The sequence below is a fragment of the Trifolium pratense genome, linkage group LG2 (assembly GCF_020283565.1).
Source record: "Trifolium pratense cultivar HEN17-A07 linkage group LG2, ARS_RC_1.1, whole genome shotgun sequence".
Classification (NCBI taxonomy): Eukaryota; Viridiplantae; Streptophyta; class Magnoliopsida; order Fabales; family Fabaceae; genus Trifolium; species Trifolium pratense.
The window spans coordinates 3,033,724-3,056,309 of record NC_060060.1 but is presented as its reverse complement, the minus strand read 5'-3'; the positions used below and the strand labels follow the sequence as shown (position 1 = coordinate 3,056,309).

Here is a 22,586-nt window from a genome sequence, read left to right as displayed (position 1 = left end):
TAATAGATGTAGGACATGTTTGTTATAGATTTTTTCAAAAGTAGTGTTAAATTTTTTCGAAGAAGCTAAATTAGCCCATTCAAATTGGCATCAGAGAGAGAATCGAACCTCAGACATCAAGAGGAGCACCCTTTCAGGTCCCAAGCCAATACTAGTGCACCAACCCAAGTGGATTCTTGTAGTGTTAAATAATTTTGAGTAAAAAAAATTTACAATTTTTTTTTTATAAAAGCTTCAAATGAAAATTTGGTTTGAATTAATAATTATTCTTAAAATGTTATTTTAGGTATTTGATCATTTTATTGAAACTTTTTTTGGATATCAAAATTTCGAAAAATCATTTAATTTTGAAGCTATTTCAAATAGATTTTTATAAAAATCATTTTTGAAATACAACTTTTTCAAAAAATTGTGATTTTGACTATATTTTGATCTTCAATAATGTGTGTTTATTTTATGATTTCAAAATTAATGTTTGAATTTAGAAAAAACAAATATAAAAAAACTTGTTGTTATATTTTGAAAACCTATTTTAAGATACAAAAAAAATTCATTTTTCTAAAGCTCAAATATTGTCTCTCTTTCGTCATACTGGATCGTCTAGATTTAGCTTGTAATCATTCATTGTTGTTTTTATATTCAAACTTCCCGGGTGAAGTTTATTGTTATGCAACAAGCAAACATGATGATTTACACATTAGCTAAGACGGTATTTCTTCTGTTTACCAATTGTTTCCTCTTTGTATTGAGACCAATTATTTAATGAAATCAACTGAGTTTATTATAAAAAAGAAACTTTTTGCGGAAGAAGTAGTTGACCACTTCACTATCTAACGATTAATTCATTTTCATCTTATGCATATCCATGTCTTCCTCTTATCCCCTACCATCAACGAGTATTACACTAAATCTATTATCATTTTCTCTTATTCAATTTTTTTTTTTTTACCGTTCTACACGATTTTATTTTGATTTTGATTTTGTTATGGTTATAATAGATTCAGCAGAAGCATTATATTCATCATCAACACATGGAAAACCATATGAAGAAGTGTTCTTAAGTTTCAGAGAAGAAGATACTCGTGCTACCTTCACTTCACATCTCTACGAAGCTCTTCGACGCGCTGGAATAACCGTTTTTAGAGACGATTGCCACGGTGATTTTCGGAGATCAAAACTATTGATTAGACTTTGACTCGCAAAATAAGAAGTCACCACCGAACTTTAATTTATCCAAGGGAAGGGGAAAAGATGGAATAAAACCCACAAATAAACATGCAACGCTAAAGAAGCAATAAAGCAATGCAATAAGAGATCAAGGTACGGGGGTTGATTATGCAAAGGGAATGTATTAGCACCCTAAGCATCTATAGTACTCTATAGGAACCTCTTGTAATATATATGTTTTTGGCTAAAATTGTTTGCTTGTAAATGATTGGGAAGATGAGAAAAGAAATGTCTTTTTTATTAATTTTTTGATTTGGAAAGACGTGAAAGTCTCATGCCTACGTACCAATGAAGGATCAAAACCTCGTAGTTCGGGGTAAAAATAATAAAGTGGTTTGTTTGATTGTTTTTAGGAGAAGAGAAAAATTGTCATCTTAAGTTAAGACTCATTTAATCCACCACAAACATGACGACGATAGATCTTTGCTTCACAATAGGGAAGGGCTTCAACTTGGATATCAAATCAACAAGTATGCCATTAACTCTCCTAGGTGGAAAATAATCAATATCTTTTGATTAAATGTTATGGGGAATTTGAGTTTTCAACCATAGATGACTCATGTTTAAACTCTTTGAGAAAAATTTTAAAGTCAAAATCCAAGTGGCAAAAGGTTTGAATGAGTTTTGTATTTTTTAGTCTTTTGAAAATGTTTGGATATGCTTAAGTGTGTTAAAGCATTTATTGAAAAAGAGTTGAAAATCTCTTGACGAAAGTCAAGGTTTTTTAAAAAAGATTCTTTTTGAAGTTTAGTTTTTTTGAATGTTTAGGATTTTATGTTTTGAAAGTAAAGAACAAAGATAAACAAGTAAACATGCATGAATCACAAAATGACACAAAGCCAACAAAATAATATCTTCCCTTGGATTTAGACAAAATTAAATTAAAATAATAAAGAAAAGTATTTTTTTTGTATTTTTGTTATTTCTGATAAAGAAAACAAAGTGACAAATGTTGAAAGTTGAAAGTGACAAAAAATGGGATTTGGGAGATGGTAATGGAGTGGTTACAGTTGATGATAAATGCATACAGAAGCTTATTTATGGTGTATGGATGATGATTCAATGGAAAAATTGGAAGAAACTTTGAGGAAATGCAAGTTTCGAAATTTGGATTTTTGAAAGTGTAGTAATGGAATTTTTGAGTGGATTTTGTGGATGTTGTTGATGTCTTAGTTCTGAGGCTTGAGGGGCTTTTATAGAGGTTCCAATGTGTCTTCAGAAGTAAACAAGATTGGGTTTGGTTGGATTCCAATGCTGGTTTGTCCATCAAGTTTCAAAAGTGGTTGAAAAAGCTTTGTGGTTCCAAGGTGAAGATGGCTTGATTCATGGACAATAGGGTGGCTTTTTCTGAGTTTAGGGAGTTGCTTATGAGCTTTGAGGTGGAGTGTGATCAGAGAAAACAAATGGGAAGCTCAATGCATGAGTTGTTGGAGAAAATCTACCTTTACAAAATGTCAATGAAACTTTATGCAAAAAGTGCTCCAAAAAGGACATGTAATTTGGACAATGCTTCAAACACTTGGATAATGCACCAAATGTCTGTGTAAAACACCAGTTTTTCTGAGATTAGAAGCAACATAGGCCTGTAAAGCAAGATTACAATGTTGGATTTGAGTTTGATCAAGAAACTTGTCATGAATATGGACCTATAAATCAGCTTCACCATGGTCACTTCTCCCCTTCGAAAGTTGGTTGTCAAGAAAGATAAATTCATGATATTGGTGTCGTTGGAAAGATGGCATCCTCCTCTACAACCTTTATGTTGATGACTTGTCTTGAATACATTGGAATCATATAGAAACCTGGCCACCAAAATTCAACGTTTAAGTTGTTTGACACTTGGAAAAAATTCTAAGTATTTTTGACAGTTTTTACAATTTGACATCTCATGTTTCCTTGTTGTTATAAGCCAGTCAGGAACTCTTCTGAATCCAAACTCTTCACCATGATATAGTATCATATGAAATATTAAAATGAAGCTCTTGTTTGCTCAAAATGGATGCTTGGATTGGAAGTTATAAGCTTGCAAAGTCATGCACTTGATAAGGTCAAAAAAACACTTAGAAAAAATTTCTAAATGTTGAGATTTTCAACAACTTGGAGAATCAACTTTGGTCATCAACTTTAAGCATTGTAAAGATCCTTTTGACTTCAAATCTTTTTACCACAGTTCAATATGCCATGAGAGCTTTCCATATAGTCCTTGTTTGCAAATTTATGATACTTGAGGAAGACGATATGATCTTGAAAAGTTGGCTCCATGAACATGAAATTTTCTATATTTAGAAAAATTTCAAAACCCTAGTTTTTGATTTTTGGAACCTTTTCTTGACTTTCTTGATTCAAAACCATGTCTTACCAAAGAGGCAAGCACAACAAGATATCTTGTATTTTATTATTTTTTTATTAATGATGCATTAGAATATGAGGTGGGATCTTAGGTCAAAAATTGGGGTATGACAACGATGATTCACTTCAAAGAGGAGATAAAATTTCAACATCAATAAATCGAGCAATCGAAGAATCTAGAATTTCAATCAATATTTTCTCAAGAAATTACGCAGATTCGCGATGGTATTATTTTCGTTTTTTAGTAGTGACAATTTTGAATTAGACCAAACTTTCAATTCTAAGATAAAGATGAAAAATGTTTAAAAGCACATGTATTAAAATAGCATTACAATTTGAAAAGTGAAAACAACTCATGAAGTGCGAAAGAAGAAATCAAAATTAATACCTGGGCCTTTTTCCACACAAGTTTGACATTGCTATTCACTAACTCAATGGAAACTAAATTTTCTCTATAAAAGTTTGCAGGTATATATCTTAAAGGAAATCCATTCCAAGACAGCCATCTTAGATTTCTCGAAAGATATTTAAAATCTCCATCAAGTTGAAGCAATCTAAGTTTTGTCATCTTCTTGAATGCTTCAGAACTAAAACATTTTGCATTAGCTCTTGGCAACTTCAGAGTCAGCCCCTTAATAGCTTTTGTTCCCTTTGAAACGAAGAAAAACATTCAAAGATTAAAGATAAGAGTCAAATAAACTTGTATCAAAGCCAATTATTTATTACTAGCTACTAGTGAGGAAGCACCACACAATCAAACTAATTTTCAAAGGTCTTGTGATAAAAAACAACAAAAAATGAATCATATGAAGTTCTTACAGTTTGTTCCTTCTTTAGTAGACAACCAAATTATCTTTGTATCATGGTTTTGGTTTATAGGCATAGTAAGAAACAATGTAAATTTAGCTTTTTTTGATTGGTATAATAATCCTTCAATGTGCTCTCAAAGCATACAAGATATGCTTGTTTTTGAATCGTAAGCCCCTTGTATTTCTTATAATTTATCATTTGCTTATATCTTCATGCATTTTTCCAGATTTTTTTTAATTTCAATAAAATAATAATTTAGAAAAGGACATCTCAGCAATTTTTTAATAAAAAATATAAAAAAAGATGTATAAGTGCACTTTATAAAATATAAAGGACTAAATTATTAAAAAAATAAAGAATTAAAATGTTAGAAATAAATAAGATAAAAGATTTTCGGTATAATTTAACCTATTTCTTTCTATCTATCGGTGATATCAGTAAAGGAAGAGATGGATAAGGTTAGAGAAAAGAATTGTTTAATTAAGAGAGTGAAGTGAATATAATTGTTGTTGAATTAAAGAAAGAAACCGAAGAAGATAATTGTTGAATTAAGAGAGTGAAATGTGGCACCCGTTTCAGTCAACGTAATGCAGTCAAACAATAATATCGGCCACTGATTTAATGTACCCCCGTATTCATTAAAGTTTATATGAATACTGGTCATGCTAATCAGTGTGTTTGGGACACTAGTTAAGGATAGTAATTTTTGCATTGAAAAGAATAACTTTTATATTTATAAAAAATAGTTTACACAATTTTCAATACATTCATATCTTATTTAACTCTTTAACCAGTGCCGTAGAGGCACTAGTTAATATTTTCATATGAATATTTACGGCGGATATAATATATATAAATAAATGAATAAAACATAGAGAGAGATAAAATGAAAATTTACAGCGGATAGTTTCCGTCTTGACATGTTCGTTCTTCTTCTTACAACAACAACATACCGACACAGTAAAGTTGATGACCACACTGCCACATATCTTTCTCTTCTCATTTATTCTTCTTTATCTCTTTCGTTAACTTCACTTCACGTTCCTTTCATCGATCCATGTCTTCTCCGAAAGCATCAGGTAAATTTATAAAGGAAACTCTTACTTTTTTTAATTTTTAATTTTAATTATTTCCTACTAATTTTGTTTGTTGCTGCTGCTGGTCATATATAATTAGAAATAGATCAGAAGGCGGGTGAATTTATCGCTAAGTTTAAGAGAAATTTGCGGCAACAGAGGACATTATTTCGTCGACATGAAGTGTTCTTAAGTTTCCGAGGAGAAGATACTCGCGCTTCCTTCACTTCACATCTCTACGCTTCTCTTCGAAATGAAGGAATCAATGTTTTCATGGATGATGATTCACTTCAAAGAGGAGATCGCATTTCAGAATCTTTAAATCAAGCAATCGAACAATCTCAAATTGCTGTGATTGTTTTTTCAAGAAATTATGGGGATTCCAGATGGTGTCTAGATGAGTTGGTGAAGATAATGGATTGTCAAAGAACCATAGGGCAGCTGGTTTTGCCGGTGTTCTATGATGTAGATCCATCTGAGCTACGTCATCAAACAGGTGAGTTTGGAAAAGCGTTTCAAAGTCTCTTCAATAGGATTTCAAAGCAGGAAGAAGATAAGTTGCGGATATGGAGAGATGCTCTTTGCGAGGCTGCTGCCCTTGCTGGCTTTGTAGTTCTAAATTCCAGGTAATTCAATTTCGCAAGATTTTTTTTTTTTTTACTAAAATAAAAGATTTTCATTCATTCAAACCGGTAGAGTACATCAAATTCAAATTACAAATTTAATACAGCTAAAAACAAAAAGATGAATCTTGCATCAAACTCACAGCATCCAAATTAATAGCATAAAACGACATACTCATGCCTACAAATAATGTGATAAAAACCGGAATACCGATGCATCCGGATCTGCATAATTGGGGAAATCACTGTGTGAATCAGTAGTTGACCGAGGTTGATCTGTCAATTCAATCAAACGAACACCGTAACAATACGGGAAAGCAAACACCGCACAAAGACAGGACAACGAAATCACACGAAAAAACAGACAAGGGGAAATCCTAATCTACGTGAAAATCACTTATTTAGATTAAACCAAATAAAAAAAAATATGCAAAAAATTAAAAGAAATAAAAAACAATCAAGAGGGGGTGATTCCGGATCAAAATTGATCCTAAACCACCCCTCTCTAATTGATAAACCATGAAAAATCAAACAAATAAATTTATGCCGGCGGCAGAGAGAAAGAGAGAAAGAATTAGGGTCTGTGCCTTTACATATTGCAGTTATTTTAATTTCGCAAGATTTTAATTCTCTACTAATTTGCCTAATTCATGATTTTGGTTTACAATTTTCAAATTGTTTTACTTTTTCTTCACTGTGCATTTATTTGGCAAACTGAGTTGGTTGCGTGGAAATGAGTTGTAAATTTGTTAATTTACCTAGACAGTGTCTTGCAACAAATTTTGTTGCTTTTATGATGTAAATGTATATATTGATGACATGAAAATCGTTAAGCGAGAATCCACCTAAACTCTGTGCCTCATAATCATCAAATTCGTATTCAAATGCTTAGATGAAGAAAAGGTCATACATACATTTTGAAAATGTGAGACAAAACTCATGGATTTAGAAACGAGAAACCAAAATTGGAAATTATTATGCAAAATAGAGAGGCCAAAACTATGTTCTTGTCATTTCACTGTAACAACTTTCAAATCAATATTCTCTGCACCTTCATCATGTGTCACGAATATTGAGGCCTAACTCATCCTTACAAAACCGGCTTGAAAGGTGAGGATTGCCTCCTCTTTATAAACTCTTCTCAAGAGTCCTATCTATCCGCACTGAGTGTTGTCCGCTAACACACCCCCTCACGCTTCAGCCCGGCCCAATGGGCCTGAAGCGTGAACGATGTCGGAAGCCCAACGATAGACCCGATAGGCTCTGATACCATGTTACGAATATCGAAGCCTAACTCATCCTTACAAAACCGGCTTGAAAGGTGAGGATTGCCTCCTCTTTATAAACTCTTCTCAAGAGTCCTATCTATCCGATGTGGGACTAAATCCCACCGAGTGTTGGCCGCTAACATCATGAACTAATTTTGCTTTACAAAAGTGCTTTTCATTAAACCATGGGAGTATTTGCTTCAAAAGAGGAGAGGGGGAGAAATGGAGAGACACAATGAGATATTATTCCTCTTAATATTACTTTCTTTACATTTTTTGAAGTTGAACATAGTTTACTGAACTTTACCCCGATTTACTGTTTACCACACTTTGTGGAAAATAGATAAATTTAGCTGAATATAGATATATAAGACTTAGGTTTTTATCTAACTCTAAACATTTGTTCTCCACTAGGTAAAGACTTTGTTGGACTTTTCATGAGGGCCATCCACTTGACATATAATTAGATCGAAACATAACTAGACCTTTCTGAATTCTCCCCTCTCACAAATCACAATAATTGTCCTTTCAAATAGTTGGTCTGCTTTGACTTCGATTTAACAACTCCTTTTCTTTCAAGCCAACCAAGGTCATCAGTGTTTTTTATCTTGTATGCACTCACTTGAATTACATATGCTTTTGACCTTTTGTTTAAATTAAGTTCTTTAGAATTTCTTTTCTTTTAAGGTGTCCTCATTCGGTGTAAAAATATTCCTCTCCTGCATGTGGAAGAGTTATTCCATGTTTACTTAATATGTACATAATAATTGAAGCCTGAGTTTTTTACTCAAAACATGATTTTACGTATAATTTACTCTTAGTGACAATTGGACAACACACATTCAGTGTCACTGCAATTATTTTTGAACAGTTGAACTGATACACACACTTCAACTGTACTTTTCACACTTCAATTTCCCATCTAATTTTGACACATACATACATGTACATTTACATGCATAGCCGCACATCTTTTATTTGGTTCAATTTTTATAGGAATGAAAGGGAGGCTATCAATCGTATTGTTGAAAAAGTTAGTCTTTTGCTTGACAAGACTGACTTATTTGTTGCTGATAATCCAGTGGGAGTTGAATCTCGAGTGCAAGATATGATTCAACTTCTAAATATCAAACAATCAAATGATGTTCTACTACTAGGAATTTGGGGCATGGGGGGAACCGGTAAAACAACCAATGCAAAAGCCATTTACAACAGAATTCGTCGCAATTTCAAAGGTAGTAGTTTCCTTGCAAATATTAGGGAAACGTGGGAGCAAACTGCTGGAAGAGTATCTTTACAAGAACAACTTATGTTTGATATCTTGAAAGAAACAACAACCAAGATACAAAGCATTGAGTCTGGGAAAAATACATTAAAGGACAAGCTCTGCAACAAAAAAGTACTTCTCATACTTGATGATGTCAATAGTTTGGACCAATTAAATGCTTTGTGTGGAAGTCGTGAATGGTTTGGTTCGGGGAGTAGAATAATAATCACAACCAGAGATAAAAATATACTTAGAGGGAACAGAGTTGACAAAGTATACATAATGAAAAATATGGATGGAAGGGAATCAATTGAGCTTTTAAGTTGGCATGCATTCAAGCAAGCGAGTCCTAAAAAAGATTTTGTTGGAATTTCCAAAAATATAGTTGAGTACTCTGGGGGATTGCCACTAGCTTTAGAAGTCCTTGGTTCCTATTTGTTTGAAAGGGGAATACAAGATTGGAAGTGTGTATTGGAAAAAATCAAAATAATTCCCAATGATCAAGTACAACAAAAGTTAAAAATAAGCTATGATGGTTTAAACGACGATACTGAGAAAGAAATATTCCTTGACATAGCTTGTTTTTTTATTGGGATGGACAGAAATGATGTTATACAAATATTAAATGGTTGTGGACTTTTTGCAGAAATTGGAATAAGTGTCCTTGTCGAGCGAAGCCTTGTAACTGTCAATGATATGAACACACTTGGTATGCATGATTTGTTACGAGATATGGGAAGAGAAATCGTTCGTGAAAAATCGCCGAAGGAGCCTGAGGAGCGTAGCAGATTATGGTTTAAAGAAGATGTGCATAGTGTTTTATCTGAACAAACCGTAAGCACCTCATATACGTACTTCTGTATTTAAAACATCTATAGCATAATTAAGCAATAAAAATATTTATGAGTTAGTTGTTAACATAAATGTTTTTTGTTGATTAACATAAGAACTTTGAAAATTAGTCATGTTGGTACTGTCACAAGTTTTTTCAAATTTCTTGTTTCTTAATGTTTTTCATGTTTTACATATTGGTCCATTATATTTCACAGGGAACAAAAGCAGTTGAGGGACTAACTTTGAAGTTGCCAATAGCTAGTTCAAAATGTTTTAGTACTAAAGCATTTAAGAAGATGAAGAGACTCAGATTACTTCAACTTGCTGGAGTACAACTTGATGGAGATTTTGAATATATTTCAAGAAATCTAAGATGGCTGTCTTGGAATGGATTTCCTTTAAAAAGCATACCTTTAAACTTATATCAAGGAAATTTAGTTTCCATTGAATTGGAAAACAGCAATGTCAGAGTTCTGTGGAGAGAGACCCAAGTATTAATTTTGATTTCAGTTTTTTACATTTTTTGTATTATTTCCTCTTTTCATGGTAAATGCTTCAATTTATATTCGTAAACTTCTTCCTAATTTTTCTATAATATTTATGTACTTGCAGAGGTTGGAGATGCTGAAAATCCTAAACCTTAGTCATTCTCAATATCTGACACAGACTCCAGACTTCTCAGATTTGCCTAATCTTGAAAAGCTGGTACTCACAGATTGTCCAAGGCTGTCTGAGATTTCCAATAGTATTGGAGATCTCAAAAAAATTCTTTTGATCAATTTGGAAGACTGTATTAGCCTTCGTAGCCTTCCGAGAAGCATCTATAAGTTGAAATCTTTGAAAACTCTCAATATTTCCGGGTGTTTAATGATTGACAAGTTAGAAGATGACTTGGAACAGATGGACTCCTTAACCAACCTGATTGCAAATAACACTGCAATAATAAAAGTGCCATTTTCAGTAGTAAGGTCAAAAAGCATCGGATATATTTCTCTGTGCGGTTATGAAGGATTCTCACGTGATGTGTTTCCATCTATCATTTGGTCTTGGATGTCACCAACAAATAATCTCCCATCCCATTTTCAGACATCTACCAAGTCATCTCGTGTTCCTTTAGATATACCACATAGTAGTTCCCACGAACTATCATCAATCTCCAAGTACCTTCCAAGTCTTCGAAGTCTTTGGGTGGAGTGTAGCTCAGAACTTCAACTTTCTCACGATGCAACAATAATTTTGGATGCCTTATATGCCACATATTCTGCAGAATTGGAACCAATTGCAACTACTTCACAAGTATCAAGAAATTCCTTGAAGTCTCTATTCATTCAAATGGGAATGAACTGTCAAGTGGCTAATATTCTAAAAGAGAAAATTTTACAGGTTTCACCCATTCTCCCTTGTAGTTTTTTGTTTGTTAGTGTTATTCAATGCCATAAGGTTTTGGGTGAAGATGTGATGCCTAATCTACTTGTATTGTCATTCTTAGCTCAATATGATGACCCCCTTATTATTATTGGTTCCTTTTGTACAGAATATGACAGTCAACGAGAGTGGTGGTGGTTGTGTGCTCCCCGGTGATAGTTATCCAGATTGGTTAAGCTTCGATTGTGAAGGTTCTTCTGTAATTTTTGAGGTCCCTCAAGTGGAAGGACATAAACTAAAGTCATTGATGTGCATTACCTGTTCCTCAACTCCTTTTAACATAACATCAGATGGTCTTAAAAATGTGTTGGTGAAAAATTACACAAAGGCCACCATTCAGCTCTATAAGAAAGAGACATTAGCTTCCTTTGAAGACGAGGAGGGACAAAGAGTAGTATCAAGTATAGAACCCGGAAACAAAGTGGAGATTATTGTTGTTTTTGGAAATGGCTTCGTTGTGAAGAAAACAACAGTTTATCTCATATATGATGAACTGATTGGAGAAAAAATGGAACAATGTGAAGTACTAGAAGAAAATGCTATTTTTAGTGATGGTGATGAAAATGAATGCAGTGTAAGAAGGTGCTCACCACAAGTGGAACTCATGGATGAAGAAATGGAGAAATGTCAACAAGGAGTGAAAAATGATATTGTGTTTAGTGGTGATGATAAGGAAGGCATTGTCAGGATAAGCTCTCCGCAAGTTGAACTTGTGGATGAAAATGATGGCGCTGATAGCTGTTGTGGATTGATCAAATACAGTTTCAGACAGTGGATTACAGATTTTATGTGCAGATTGGTCGAATGCAGGTGAAAGTCAACTTTGCCTTGAGTTTGTAGGCGGAAGTCATCAATTTTTCCATAAGTCGTTCAATATGCTTCAAGAAGAGTTTACAATATGAGAATGTCAAAGACATACCTTCTTCTAATGTTGTTATTGAATCTGTTATCTTATATATAAAAGGTCTGTTTATTAGTTATCTCACTGTAAAATCATATCTTAACTAGTGTACAAAGTGTAAAATCATTTCTATATAATCAGTACTCATTTAAAAGTCATATAAAATTTTATGAACAAAGTGTAAACTAATATGTAGGTTTGTAATTTTGAAGAATTAAGAGTGTATTTCATTTCCAAATTAGACTTTGTCAAAGTCACGTATCCCTCTCCTAATGTCAGTGTGTGCCTTTGATTCATTTTTGACAATAATAAATATTGAAGCATGTTTAATGGTCTTCTATGCTAGCTTCTGCAAGCTTCTGCAACATGAGCCGCGCCCTAGACCTTCTTCATAATACTCTTTCAGTGTATCAATCCATGCCACTGAGCTACAGCTTTGAGGATCTAAATAAAGGGTTTAATAAGAAACTAAGTTTCTCAAGTCATTCATGAGTCAAAAAGATCGAATGTCAAGAAATTTGATAAATTGAAAAGGTTTTCCAAGATGCTTCAAGAAGGATTAAGTTGATTAAAGAAGATCCAAGATGACTCAAAATATTATTGTTGTAAGAGAGACATAGATTAATTTTCTCCAAGTTCCAACAGAAGATAAGATTCAAATATCTTTTGGTGCCCTCATGTAGTTCCAATACAAATTGCATTTGGAATGGTCTAAAATTTAGAATACCTGAGAAAATGTGAAGTTACTTAGCAAACAAAACTATTAGCGAAAACCCTCCAATTGCTAGTTCCTCATCTGAACTGATATATGTACTTGTTTTCAAGCGCACAAACAAAGGAAAATGCAATGAAATCAAACAGAAGTCTGATTTAATAAGCAGAATGAAATTTGCTCAATCTTCTCACTGAGATTTATGCAACAACATTTAGAAAAATGCTTTGCAGGTCGGGTTGGACCAATTTTGACCAAACTCGTTATCCGACCCAATCAAAGTTAATTGATTCAGGTTGGATGTAAAATCCATATTTTTATATCAAATCCGAATCGACCCAACCTAGTGGTGAGCAAATTGGTTTGGGTCAACGGAAGGAAGTTGTTCGAAGAGATTTACTAACGCGGTCTTCAAAATGGATTCTATAAATGTAATAGATGCAATTGTCTCTTTCGTCATACATACTGGATCGTCTGAATTTGGCTCTGCAATCATTCATTGTTGTTTTTATATTCAAACTTCCGGGTGAAGTTTATTGTTATGCGACAAGCAAACATAATGATTTACACATTAGCTAAGACGGGTCATTTCTCAGTCTAATCCCTGTTTACCGGTTGTTTCCTCTTTGTATTGAGACTTATTATTTAATGAAATGAATTGAGTTTATTATCTTAAAAAAGAAACTTTTTGTGGAAGAAGAAGTAGTTGACCACTTCACTATCTAACGATTAATTCATTTTCATCTTATCCATATCCATGTCTTCCTCTTATCCCATACCATCAACGAGTATTACACTAAATCTATTATCATTTTCTCTTATTCAATTTTTTTTTTTTACCGTTCTACACGATTTTATTTTGATTTTGATTTTGTTATGGTTATAATAGATTCAGCAGAAGCATTATATTCATCATCAACACAAGGAAAACCATATGAAGAAGTGTTCTTAAGCTTCAGAGGAGAAGATACTCGTGCTACCTTCACTTCACATCTCTACGAAGCTCTTCGACGCGCTGGAATAACCGTTTTTAGAGACGATGATTCACTTCAAAGAGGAGATAAAATTTCAACATCAATAAATCGAGCAATCGAAGAATCTAGAATTTCAATCATTATTTTCTCAAGAAATTACGCAGATTCGCGATGGTGTTTGGATGAATTGGATAGAATAATGAAAAGTCATAGAACTACAGGGAAAGCGGTTTTACCGGTGTTCTTTGACGTTGATCCGTCGGAAGTACGTCATCAAAAAGGTGCGTTTGGAAAAGCTTTTCAGAATCTGTTGAAGAAAATGTCGAAAGAGGTTGAAGAGGTGTCAAATTCGAATTTGAAGTTTGATTGGGGAAAATCACGTCATGAGAATTCGAGATTTCAGGCTGATTGGGGAAATTCGGTTCGTGAGATTATGGAGCCAAGGTGGAGAGAAGCGCTTCGTGAGGCGGCTGGCCTTGCAGGCTTCCTAATCCTAAATTCCCGGTAATTTTATTTTTTTGGTAAAAAATTCCCAGTCACTTTATTTATTTATTTTGGTTTTTACCACCAGTTTAATTTAGTTGGGAGTCAGTTTTGCCATCAAGTGTTTCAGCCTCTTCGATGACAGTTGCGGGGATCGAACTGTGGTCCTCCCTACCAAGTTGAGCGTCAATTATCACTAGGAGTGGCAAAGTGGGCAGGCCCGCCCCGTTTAGGTCCCCGTTTAAGCCTGCCAAAAGCGGCGCGGGGCGGGCCAACTTAGGAGTATGGCTCAACCCTCAAGACCGCCCCGTTTAATGGCGGGTTGGCGGGCCGGCCCACCTTCATTTTTTTTTTTGCTTAAATGCAGTTTTGCTCCCTGTTTTGATTAAATCGGAATTTTACCCCCTGTTTTAAAACGCGGACTTTTACCCCCGTTTTATAATTTTTTGGATTTTTTGCCCCCCTAAAATTTTGCTTTCGAGTCACAACTCAATTTGGATCAATAATTCACCAAACGGATATCGAAATGACCGTAATTGAGTTATCTTTCCATATAATCAAACCCCACTAAATTTGGAGTTGCAAAAAGAGATTAATTACCGTTTTAGTGAAGGTATGTCCCCCAAAATTCTGCACAAAATCTGCTTTCGAGTCACAACTTCAAAGCTTCGCACACAACTAAATTTGGATCAATAATTCACCAAACGGATACTGAAATGACCATAATCGAGTTAGCTTTCCACAGAATCAAACCCCACTAAATTTGGAGTTACAAAGAGAGATTAATTACCGTTTTAGTGAAGGTATATGTCCCCCAAAATTCTGCACAAAATCTGCTTTCGAGTCACAACTTAAAAACTTCGCACAGAATTCCATTTGGATCCATAATTCACCAAACTCGTACCGAAATGAAGGTCATAAGTAGATTTCTGCAAAATTAGTAATTGGACAGAACTTCACTAAAACGGTAATTAATCTCACTTTGTAAGTCCAAATTTAGTGAGGTTTGATTTTGTTGAAAGATAACTCGATTACGGTCATTTCGGTATACGTTTGGTGAATTATTGATCCAAATTGAGTTATGTGCGACGCTTTGAAGTTGTGACTCGAAAGCAGAATTTTAAGGGGGGCAAAATCCAAAAAATTATAAAACAGGGGGTAAAAGTCCGCGTTTTAAAACAGGGGGTAAAATTCCGATTTAATCAAAACAGGGGGGTAAAATTGCATTTAAGCCTTTTTTTTTATAGTTTGAATTACTACATTAATTACAAAATTATTAATCATTATCAAAGAGGTCAAAAAAATAATAATTTAAGAGCACATAATAGAACTTCAACAAACAAATGAACCAACTAACATTAATCCAATAACTTTATTCTTGGCAAAGCTGTTTAGAGTTTATGTGTTAGAGTTGTTTTTTTATAAATCTTTTTTGGCAAAACTGCCGCTAAGGAAAGTTTAAAGTTATTTATGTTGGAATAAATTCAAGTAAAAGTGAATTGAACATAAAATTTAAGAGTCACTGTGATTGGAAGCAGATTGAAACCACTTGATAATAGAAATACTTAATATTTTCTTGGTATTTTTATAAGTGTTTAATTCATTTTTTATTATGAATCTATAGCTTTGTTTGACCAAAGCTATTGAACAACATGCCTCATTGCAACTCTTGACAAACACTTCAGCTCACATACTAAGACTTCCACCTATAAATTTTATTACTAAAATGCCCCCTCTACTTTGGTTTGTCTTTGTAGGAATGAAAGTGAGGCTATCAAACGTATTGTTGAAAATGTGATACGTTTGCTTGATAAAACAGATTTGTTTATTGCTAATAATCCAGTGGGAGTTGAATCTCGTGTAGAAGAAATGATTCAATTGCTAAACCAAGATATTGAACAATCAAATGATGTTCTACTTCTAGGAATGTGGGGTATGGGAGGGGTTGGTAAAACAACCATTGCGAAAGCCATTTACAATAAAATTGGCCGCAATTTTGAAGGTAGGAGCTTCCTTGCAAATATAAGGGAAGTTTGGGAGCAAAATGTTGGAAAAGTGGATTTACAAGAACAACTTCTCTTTGATATCAGTAAAGAAATGACAACTAAGATAAAAAACATTGAGTCAGGAAAAAATATATTAATGGATAGACTCTGCCATAAAAGAGTACTAATTGTACTTGACGATGTCAATACATTGGACCAACTAAATGCATTGTGCGGAAGTCATAAATGGTTTGGTTTGGGCAGTAGAATAATCATTACAACACGTGATAGACATATACTTTGTGGGAATAGGGTTAATCAGGTTTTCAAAATGAAACACATGGACGAAAGTGAATCAATTGAGCTGTTTAGTTGGCATGCATTCAAGCAAGTGAGTCCAACAAAAGATTTCATTGAAATTTCTAGAAATGTAGTTGAGTATTCTGGGGGATTGCCACTAGCTTTGGAAGTCCTTGGGTCATATCTGTGTGATAGGGAGTTAATAGAATGGAAAAGTGTATTGGACAAACTCAAAAGAATTCCAAATGATCAAGTACAGAAGAAGTTAAAAATAAGCTATGATGCCTTGAGTGATAATACCGAGAAAGAAATATTCCTTGACATAGCTTGTTTCTTTATTGGAATGGACCGAAATGATGTTACACTTATATTAAATGGATGTGGTCTTTTTGCAGAAATTGGAATAAGTATCCTTGTTGAGCGAAGCCTTGTAACTGTTGATGATAAGAACAAACTTAGAATGCATGATTTGTTGCGAGATATGGGTAGAGAAATCATTCGTGAGAAATCACCAGAGGACCTTGAGGAGCGTTGCAGGTTGTGGTTTCATGAGGATGCCCTTCATGTATTATCAGAACAATCTGTAAGAACTTCATATGCTTCATTTGTTTTGTTGATTATCACAAGAACTTCGAAAAATAGTTTGATTGTGAATCATGTGTTGCTTCCTTGCTTGTAGCTAGTTAAAAGAATTGGATTTGATGCAATTTTGATCTTCGCGTATTTTTCTTTTTGTTTCAAAGGGGACAAAAGCTATTAAGGGGATGTCTTTGAAGTTGCCAAGAGCTAATGCAAAATGTTTTAGTTCTAAAGCATTCAAGAAGATGAAGAGACTCAGACTGCTTCAACTTTCTGGGGTAAACCTTGATGGGGATTTTGAATATCTTTCGAGAAATCTAAGATGGCTGTCTTGGAATGGATTTTCTTTAACATATATACCTGCAAACCTTTATAGAGAAAAATTAGTTTCCATCGAGTTAGAGAATAGCAATGTCAAACTTGTGTGGAAAGAGGCCCAGGTATTAATTTTGATTTCTTCTTTCGCACTTCATGAGTTGTTTTCACTTTTCAAATTGTAATGCTATTTTATTTCTTGGTACTTTTAAACATTTTTTCATCTTTATTTCTGACAGCCTTTCAAATTTTGTCCTTTAGTGAAGCTTTTCTAAATATTCAAGTTGTGAAGCATATTGTTTTTTGTTAAGAAGCATTAGTTTTTCTAAATTTTGAAATTAAAAATTGAGTTAGTAGATGATTTTCAATTTGATATCTTTCATGTATTAAACTATTTTACACTGTTATCCAATGATGTGTTGACACTTTATTTAGAATCTCAGTTCTGCTATTTGATAGTTGTGAAAATGAGACTTGTTTAAGCATTTAGCAATAGATAATAGGTTGAAAGTGAAAAGAGGTTTTACACCAAGCACGAATCAAAATTAAATATCCAACAGATTATCTAATCGGATGAGTTTTATGCTAATTACCACCTTGTGCATAAACTTTGATATAGTAATTATCAGATTATCAAAATTAAAATATCCAACAGATTAGTTAAAGTTAAAGAAGCTTTAAATTTACTTTTACATTTAAAACATTCAGACATGACTTTTACTAATTTCTGTAACATTATATACTTAAATTTTAGCCTTTTTTAAAAATTTTGCACTAATATTGGTATTCTATAAAATGGCACTACATTGTTATTGCATCCATCTTCCTTAAGTTTCCCTTTGACATGTCTGTTCTTGCAGAGGATGGAAATGCTGAAAATTCTAAATCTTAGTCATTCTCATTGTCTCACGCACACGCCGGACTTTTCATACTTGCCTAATCTTGAAAAGCTAGTACTCAAAGATTGTCCAATGTTGTCTGAAGTTTCTCATAGCATCGGAGATCTCAGTGAAATTCTTCTAATAGATTTGGAAGATTGTGTTAGCCTTCGTAGCCTTCCAAGAAGCTTATATAAGTTGAAATCTTTGAAAACTCTCATTCTTTCTGGGTGTTTAATGATTGACAAGTTGGAAGAGGACTTTGAACAAATGGAATCTTTAACCACTCTGCTTGCACATAACACTGCAATAAAAAAAGTACCCTTTTCGGTAGTAAGGTCAAAAAGCATTGGATATATCTCTTTGTGCGGCTATGAAGGATTTTCACGTGATGTCTTTCCATCTATCATTTTGTCTTGGATGTCACCAACAAATAATCTCACATCTCAATTCCAAACATCTGCTGCCATGTCATCTCTTGTTTCTGTAGATGTACCAAGTAGTAGTTCACATGAACTATCATCTTTTTTGAACCAACTTCCAAGGCTTCGAAGTCTTTTGGTGGAGTGCAACTCTGAAGATCAACTTTTTCTTGATGCAAAAATGATTTTGGATGCTTTATATGCTACAAATTCTAAGGAATTGGTATCAACTACATCACATTTAACTACTTCTACATTAATCCAATGTTGCAATGAAGTGCACGTTCAAGGATCAAAACATTCCTTCAAGTCTCTTTTAATTAAAATGGGAATGAATTGCCAAGTCACCGATATTGTGAAAGAGATAATATTACAGGTTTGGCATACTCCCCCCAAAATATTTTTGTGTAATGTTAACATTTTAGGTACTAGTCATGATTACATCTTAAATTGTTGAATATACATTGTCAATTACATTTTGAACCTATATTTACTTTTACAGAATATGAATATCGATGGGAGTGGTGATTGTTTCCTCCCCAGTGATAGTTATCCAAATTGGTTAACCTTTAATTCTGAAGGTTCTTCTGTTACTTTTCGAGTCCCTCATGTGGAAGGGCGTGACTTGAAGACAATGCTGTGCATTGTCTATACTTCAACCCTGGATAACATAACATCAGATGGCCTTAAAAACGTATTGGTGAAAAATTACACAAAGGCTACCATTCAGCTTTATAAGAGAGAGGCATTAATCTCCTTTGAAGATGAGGAAGGGCAAAGAGTAGTATCAAGTATCGAACCCGGTGACAAAGTGGAGGTTGTGGTTGTTTTTGAGAATAGTTTTAATGTGAAGAAGACAACAGTTTATCTCGTATATGATGAACCAGATTTGAATGCCATCGCTTGTTGTAATGATGAAAATGAACACTCTGCAAAGAGATTCTCTACCGAAAACATGCCCACTGATGACTTCAACCAGAACAGAAAGAAGAAAAATCGAGTGGAATGAATCATTGAAAGATGGTAAAACAATGGCCAAGTAAAAGTCAATAATTATGGTTCCTGCAAACCTTTGTATTGGCAACAATTGTTTTCCACTTTTGGCAGAAGTTTCTAGATTTATCCATGCTAAGTTTTTGTAATTCTAAAGAGAAGTGAAATATTAGTATTTGTTTTGTTACAATTCTTCCATGTGATATCTAGTTTTGGCAGGTGACTCTAATTGTATTTCCAACTTTGAGTATTCAATTTTGAATTTTTATTGAAATCTTTGTCTGAGGTGAGAAAGTTAAAGAAAATGGGGTTGATAGTTGTATCTTAAGCAGGACTTATAACATTTATATATCTTATACAGTAACAAATTGGCCATAACTGTCTTCAACCTTGTTATGGCAATCTTCTGCAGTCCTGATTCCAGAATGATAATATATAAGAAACACTATAGATATTCGATTTCTTAATTTTTGGTTATCTTGATTGAATTCTTTGACATGGTCCAAGCCTGCAGTAGCAATAGATATTCGATCAAAAACTTGTTTATTGAAGACAACTTTGTTTCTATCGAATCAGACTTTTCTGACAGTGGTGAAAAAATCTGTCTTACTGCCAAGTAAATGTAAGCCTCTCTTGCTGCCAAGTATTCAGATAAGAACTGTTTCAACAACCTGCCAACAAAATGGCCACAATAGCTTTACCGTGACTCCCTTTTTTACTGGACATGCCTCCTGTTGGGCAACGAGAGAATGATGCCAAATATGCTTTGTTATATCAGCTTCTCAGCATTTTTCTTACTCAGAGGCCTGATGCATACTTAGACTGACACACTGCAAATTCCACTTTATTGAAAACTATGGTAAATACTTTTCATGCATAAATTATTATCATTACTTATATTTGCAGAGCCCTCTTTCTCTCTATGTTTCTACGTGAATGTTTTGATGAAATAATGTTGTTCAAGCCTTGTGCATGTAGAATGCATTGCAAAAATGAGCCTCATGTCATTTGTTGATGTATATTTTTTCATATGAAGTTGAGTTGGAGATTTTACATAAGCTCTCTTTATCTGTGATTTTCACTTTGAAAAACCTAGATGGAAATGAGAGTGGAGAAGTAAGGCAGAAGGTAAAATTTTCCCTTTTTGTACTCTTTGCTAAAATACAAAGTACAACAATTGTGTCATCTCCTGCCATGACTGTGCCGTTTTGACAAATTGTTCATTGTGAAGTAAAACTAGTTTAGTAGAATATGGGACATTGTTGATGTGTGATATTCACTTGGCCGTTTTGCTTGATGTTGCATCTGTGACTTATATTGAGAATTGAACAATTCATTTTTCATGTTCTAGTTTACCCAGTGTCCATCTTTTACTATTATCTGCAATCTTGTTACACTGACAGATGAAAAGCCTGCAGTGCGATCGAAAAGTTCTGTTTTTTCTTTGCAGTTTGATCAATCTGTATACACTCTAGCTTCTCTGTTAAAAGTTAAAGAAGAATGGAAGAATCACAAAAAGAGAAATGGTGATCAAATTCTCCTTATGTAAGTTACTCGTTCAACTTGTTCAGATACATTAGGGGGAACTTGCTTATATATCAATAACTTACGTCGTAATACAAAATTTTCTTTTTCTCTATGATTTTAGGGGATGTATCAAGAAGTGAGAGGAGAGCTTATAGTGAGAGATGAGAGGAATAAATATAAATCTTCGGATTTAAATGTATGGTACAAATTATAGTGCCATAAAAAATTGGACATGGATCCACGACTGTAACTATTTCATGCAGTTACACCTAGTAAAGAATCTCAACTACACACGATTCTTATTCTAGTAATCAGATTTTATGTTATTTAATTCCAACCATCAAATTTGATTAAATTGTCAAAAACAATTACTGCATCACACAGTAACCATGTGTAATTCAAACATGAAATTTTTTAGTCTAAATTGCAGTTTTGGCCCCCCACGTTTCATAATTGTGCGATTTTGGCCCCCCACGTTTCACATGTGCGATTTTGGTCCCTCACGTTTGCCCCCTTTTGCATTTCTTGGTCCCGTTGACTATTTTGACAAAAAATTGCTGACATGAAATATTTTTGACACGTGTCTTAATTGTATTGGCCAACCAAAATTTATTTATTTATTTTTTAAGAAAAAATTAAAAATTAAAAAAGGTCACGTGACTTTTTTTGGGGGGGGGGTTAATTATTATTTTTTTAACAAAATAGGTGAAAAAATGGAACCAAAATCTCATCTTCTTCTCCATCATTAAAACAATCTCTTCTTCTCCGTTGTCAGCATAAAATAATAATTAACCCCCCCAAAAAAAAGTCACGTGACCTTTCTTAATTTTTTTTTTTAAAAAGAATAATAATAATAAATTTTGGTTGGTCAATACAATTAAGACACGTGTCAAAAATATTCCATGTTAGCAATTTTTGGTCAAAATAGTCGACGGGGACCAAGAAATACAAAAGGGGGCAAACGTAGGGGGCCAAAATCGCACATGTGAAACGTGGGGGGGCCAAAATCGCACAATTATAAAACGTGGGGGGCCAAAATCGCACACGTGAAATATGGGGGGCCAAAATCGCACACGTGAAATATGGAGGGCCAAAATCGCACAATTATGAAACGTGGGGGGCCAAAACTGCAATTTAGCCAATTTTTTTATGTAATTCAAGTTTGATATCCAAATGTAGCATTATCTGGTGACTTAATATTTTTGCCCCAAATGGTTACTTGCTCAATTATTATTCTTTTGACAAGTTGCTCAATTATTGTTGTCAATCAATCACTTAATTACTTTTGCTCAATTATTACTTTTTGACGACAAAGTTGCTCAATTATTAATGAAAAATGCTTAATGGCACGACAAAATTGTCGTCACAAACGCATGACACTAAATTGCCAACTCATAATAATGCACATATGATTCATTCGCTCTCTTAATTTTAATTTCATTCAAAATACCAAATATTGTTTGCCAGGCTGCAGAAATACCTTCTCATGAGTCATGATGTAAGTTATGATCCCTTTTATCTTTAAGGTCATGCTATCTAATGTTATGGAGATACTAGTTAAGAGATAAAAAGTAAATTTTTTGTAGATACAACAACTTTTTTGAAGGAGATAAAATCCGTTTCAAATTTTTTGTTAAT

General features: G+C 33.7%; 1 protein-coding gene and 1 long non-coding RNA gene across 2 annotated transcripts; both read left to right on the top strand.

The window, feature by feature from the left end:
- Positions 1 to 802: 802 nt before the first annotated feature.
- On the top strand, positions 803 to 1,471 carry LOC123906984. Its single transcript, XR_006809067.1, has 2 exons — positions 803 to 896; positions 999 to 1,471. It is a non-coding gene; the product is annotated as an uncharacterized LOC123906984 (long non-coding RNA).
- A 3,796-nt stretch (positions 1,472 to 5,267) lies between these two features.
- LOC123910008 lies at positions 5,268 to 19,749 on the top strand. Its single transcript, XM_045961032.1, has 12 exons — positions 5,268 to 5,465; positions 5,557 to 6,088; positions 8,350 to 9,454; positions 9,670 to 9,945; positions 10,067 to 10,837; positions 10,989 to 11,689; positions 13,225 to 13,280; positions 13,382 to 13,970; positions 15,707 to 16,817; positions 16,978 to 17,253; positions 17,989 to 18,804; positions 18,931 to 19,749. Exons 1-12 carry the CDS (start codon positions 5,444 to 5,446, stop codon positions 19,435 to 19,437), a joined length of 6,762 nt encoding a protein of 2,253 aa, XP_045816988.1. The 5' UTR covers positions 5,268 to 5,443; the 3' UTR covers positions 19,438 to 19,749.
- The last annotated feature ends 2,837 nt before the right edge of the window (positions 19,750 to 22,586 follow it).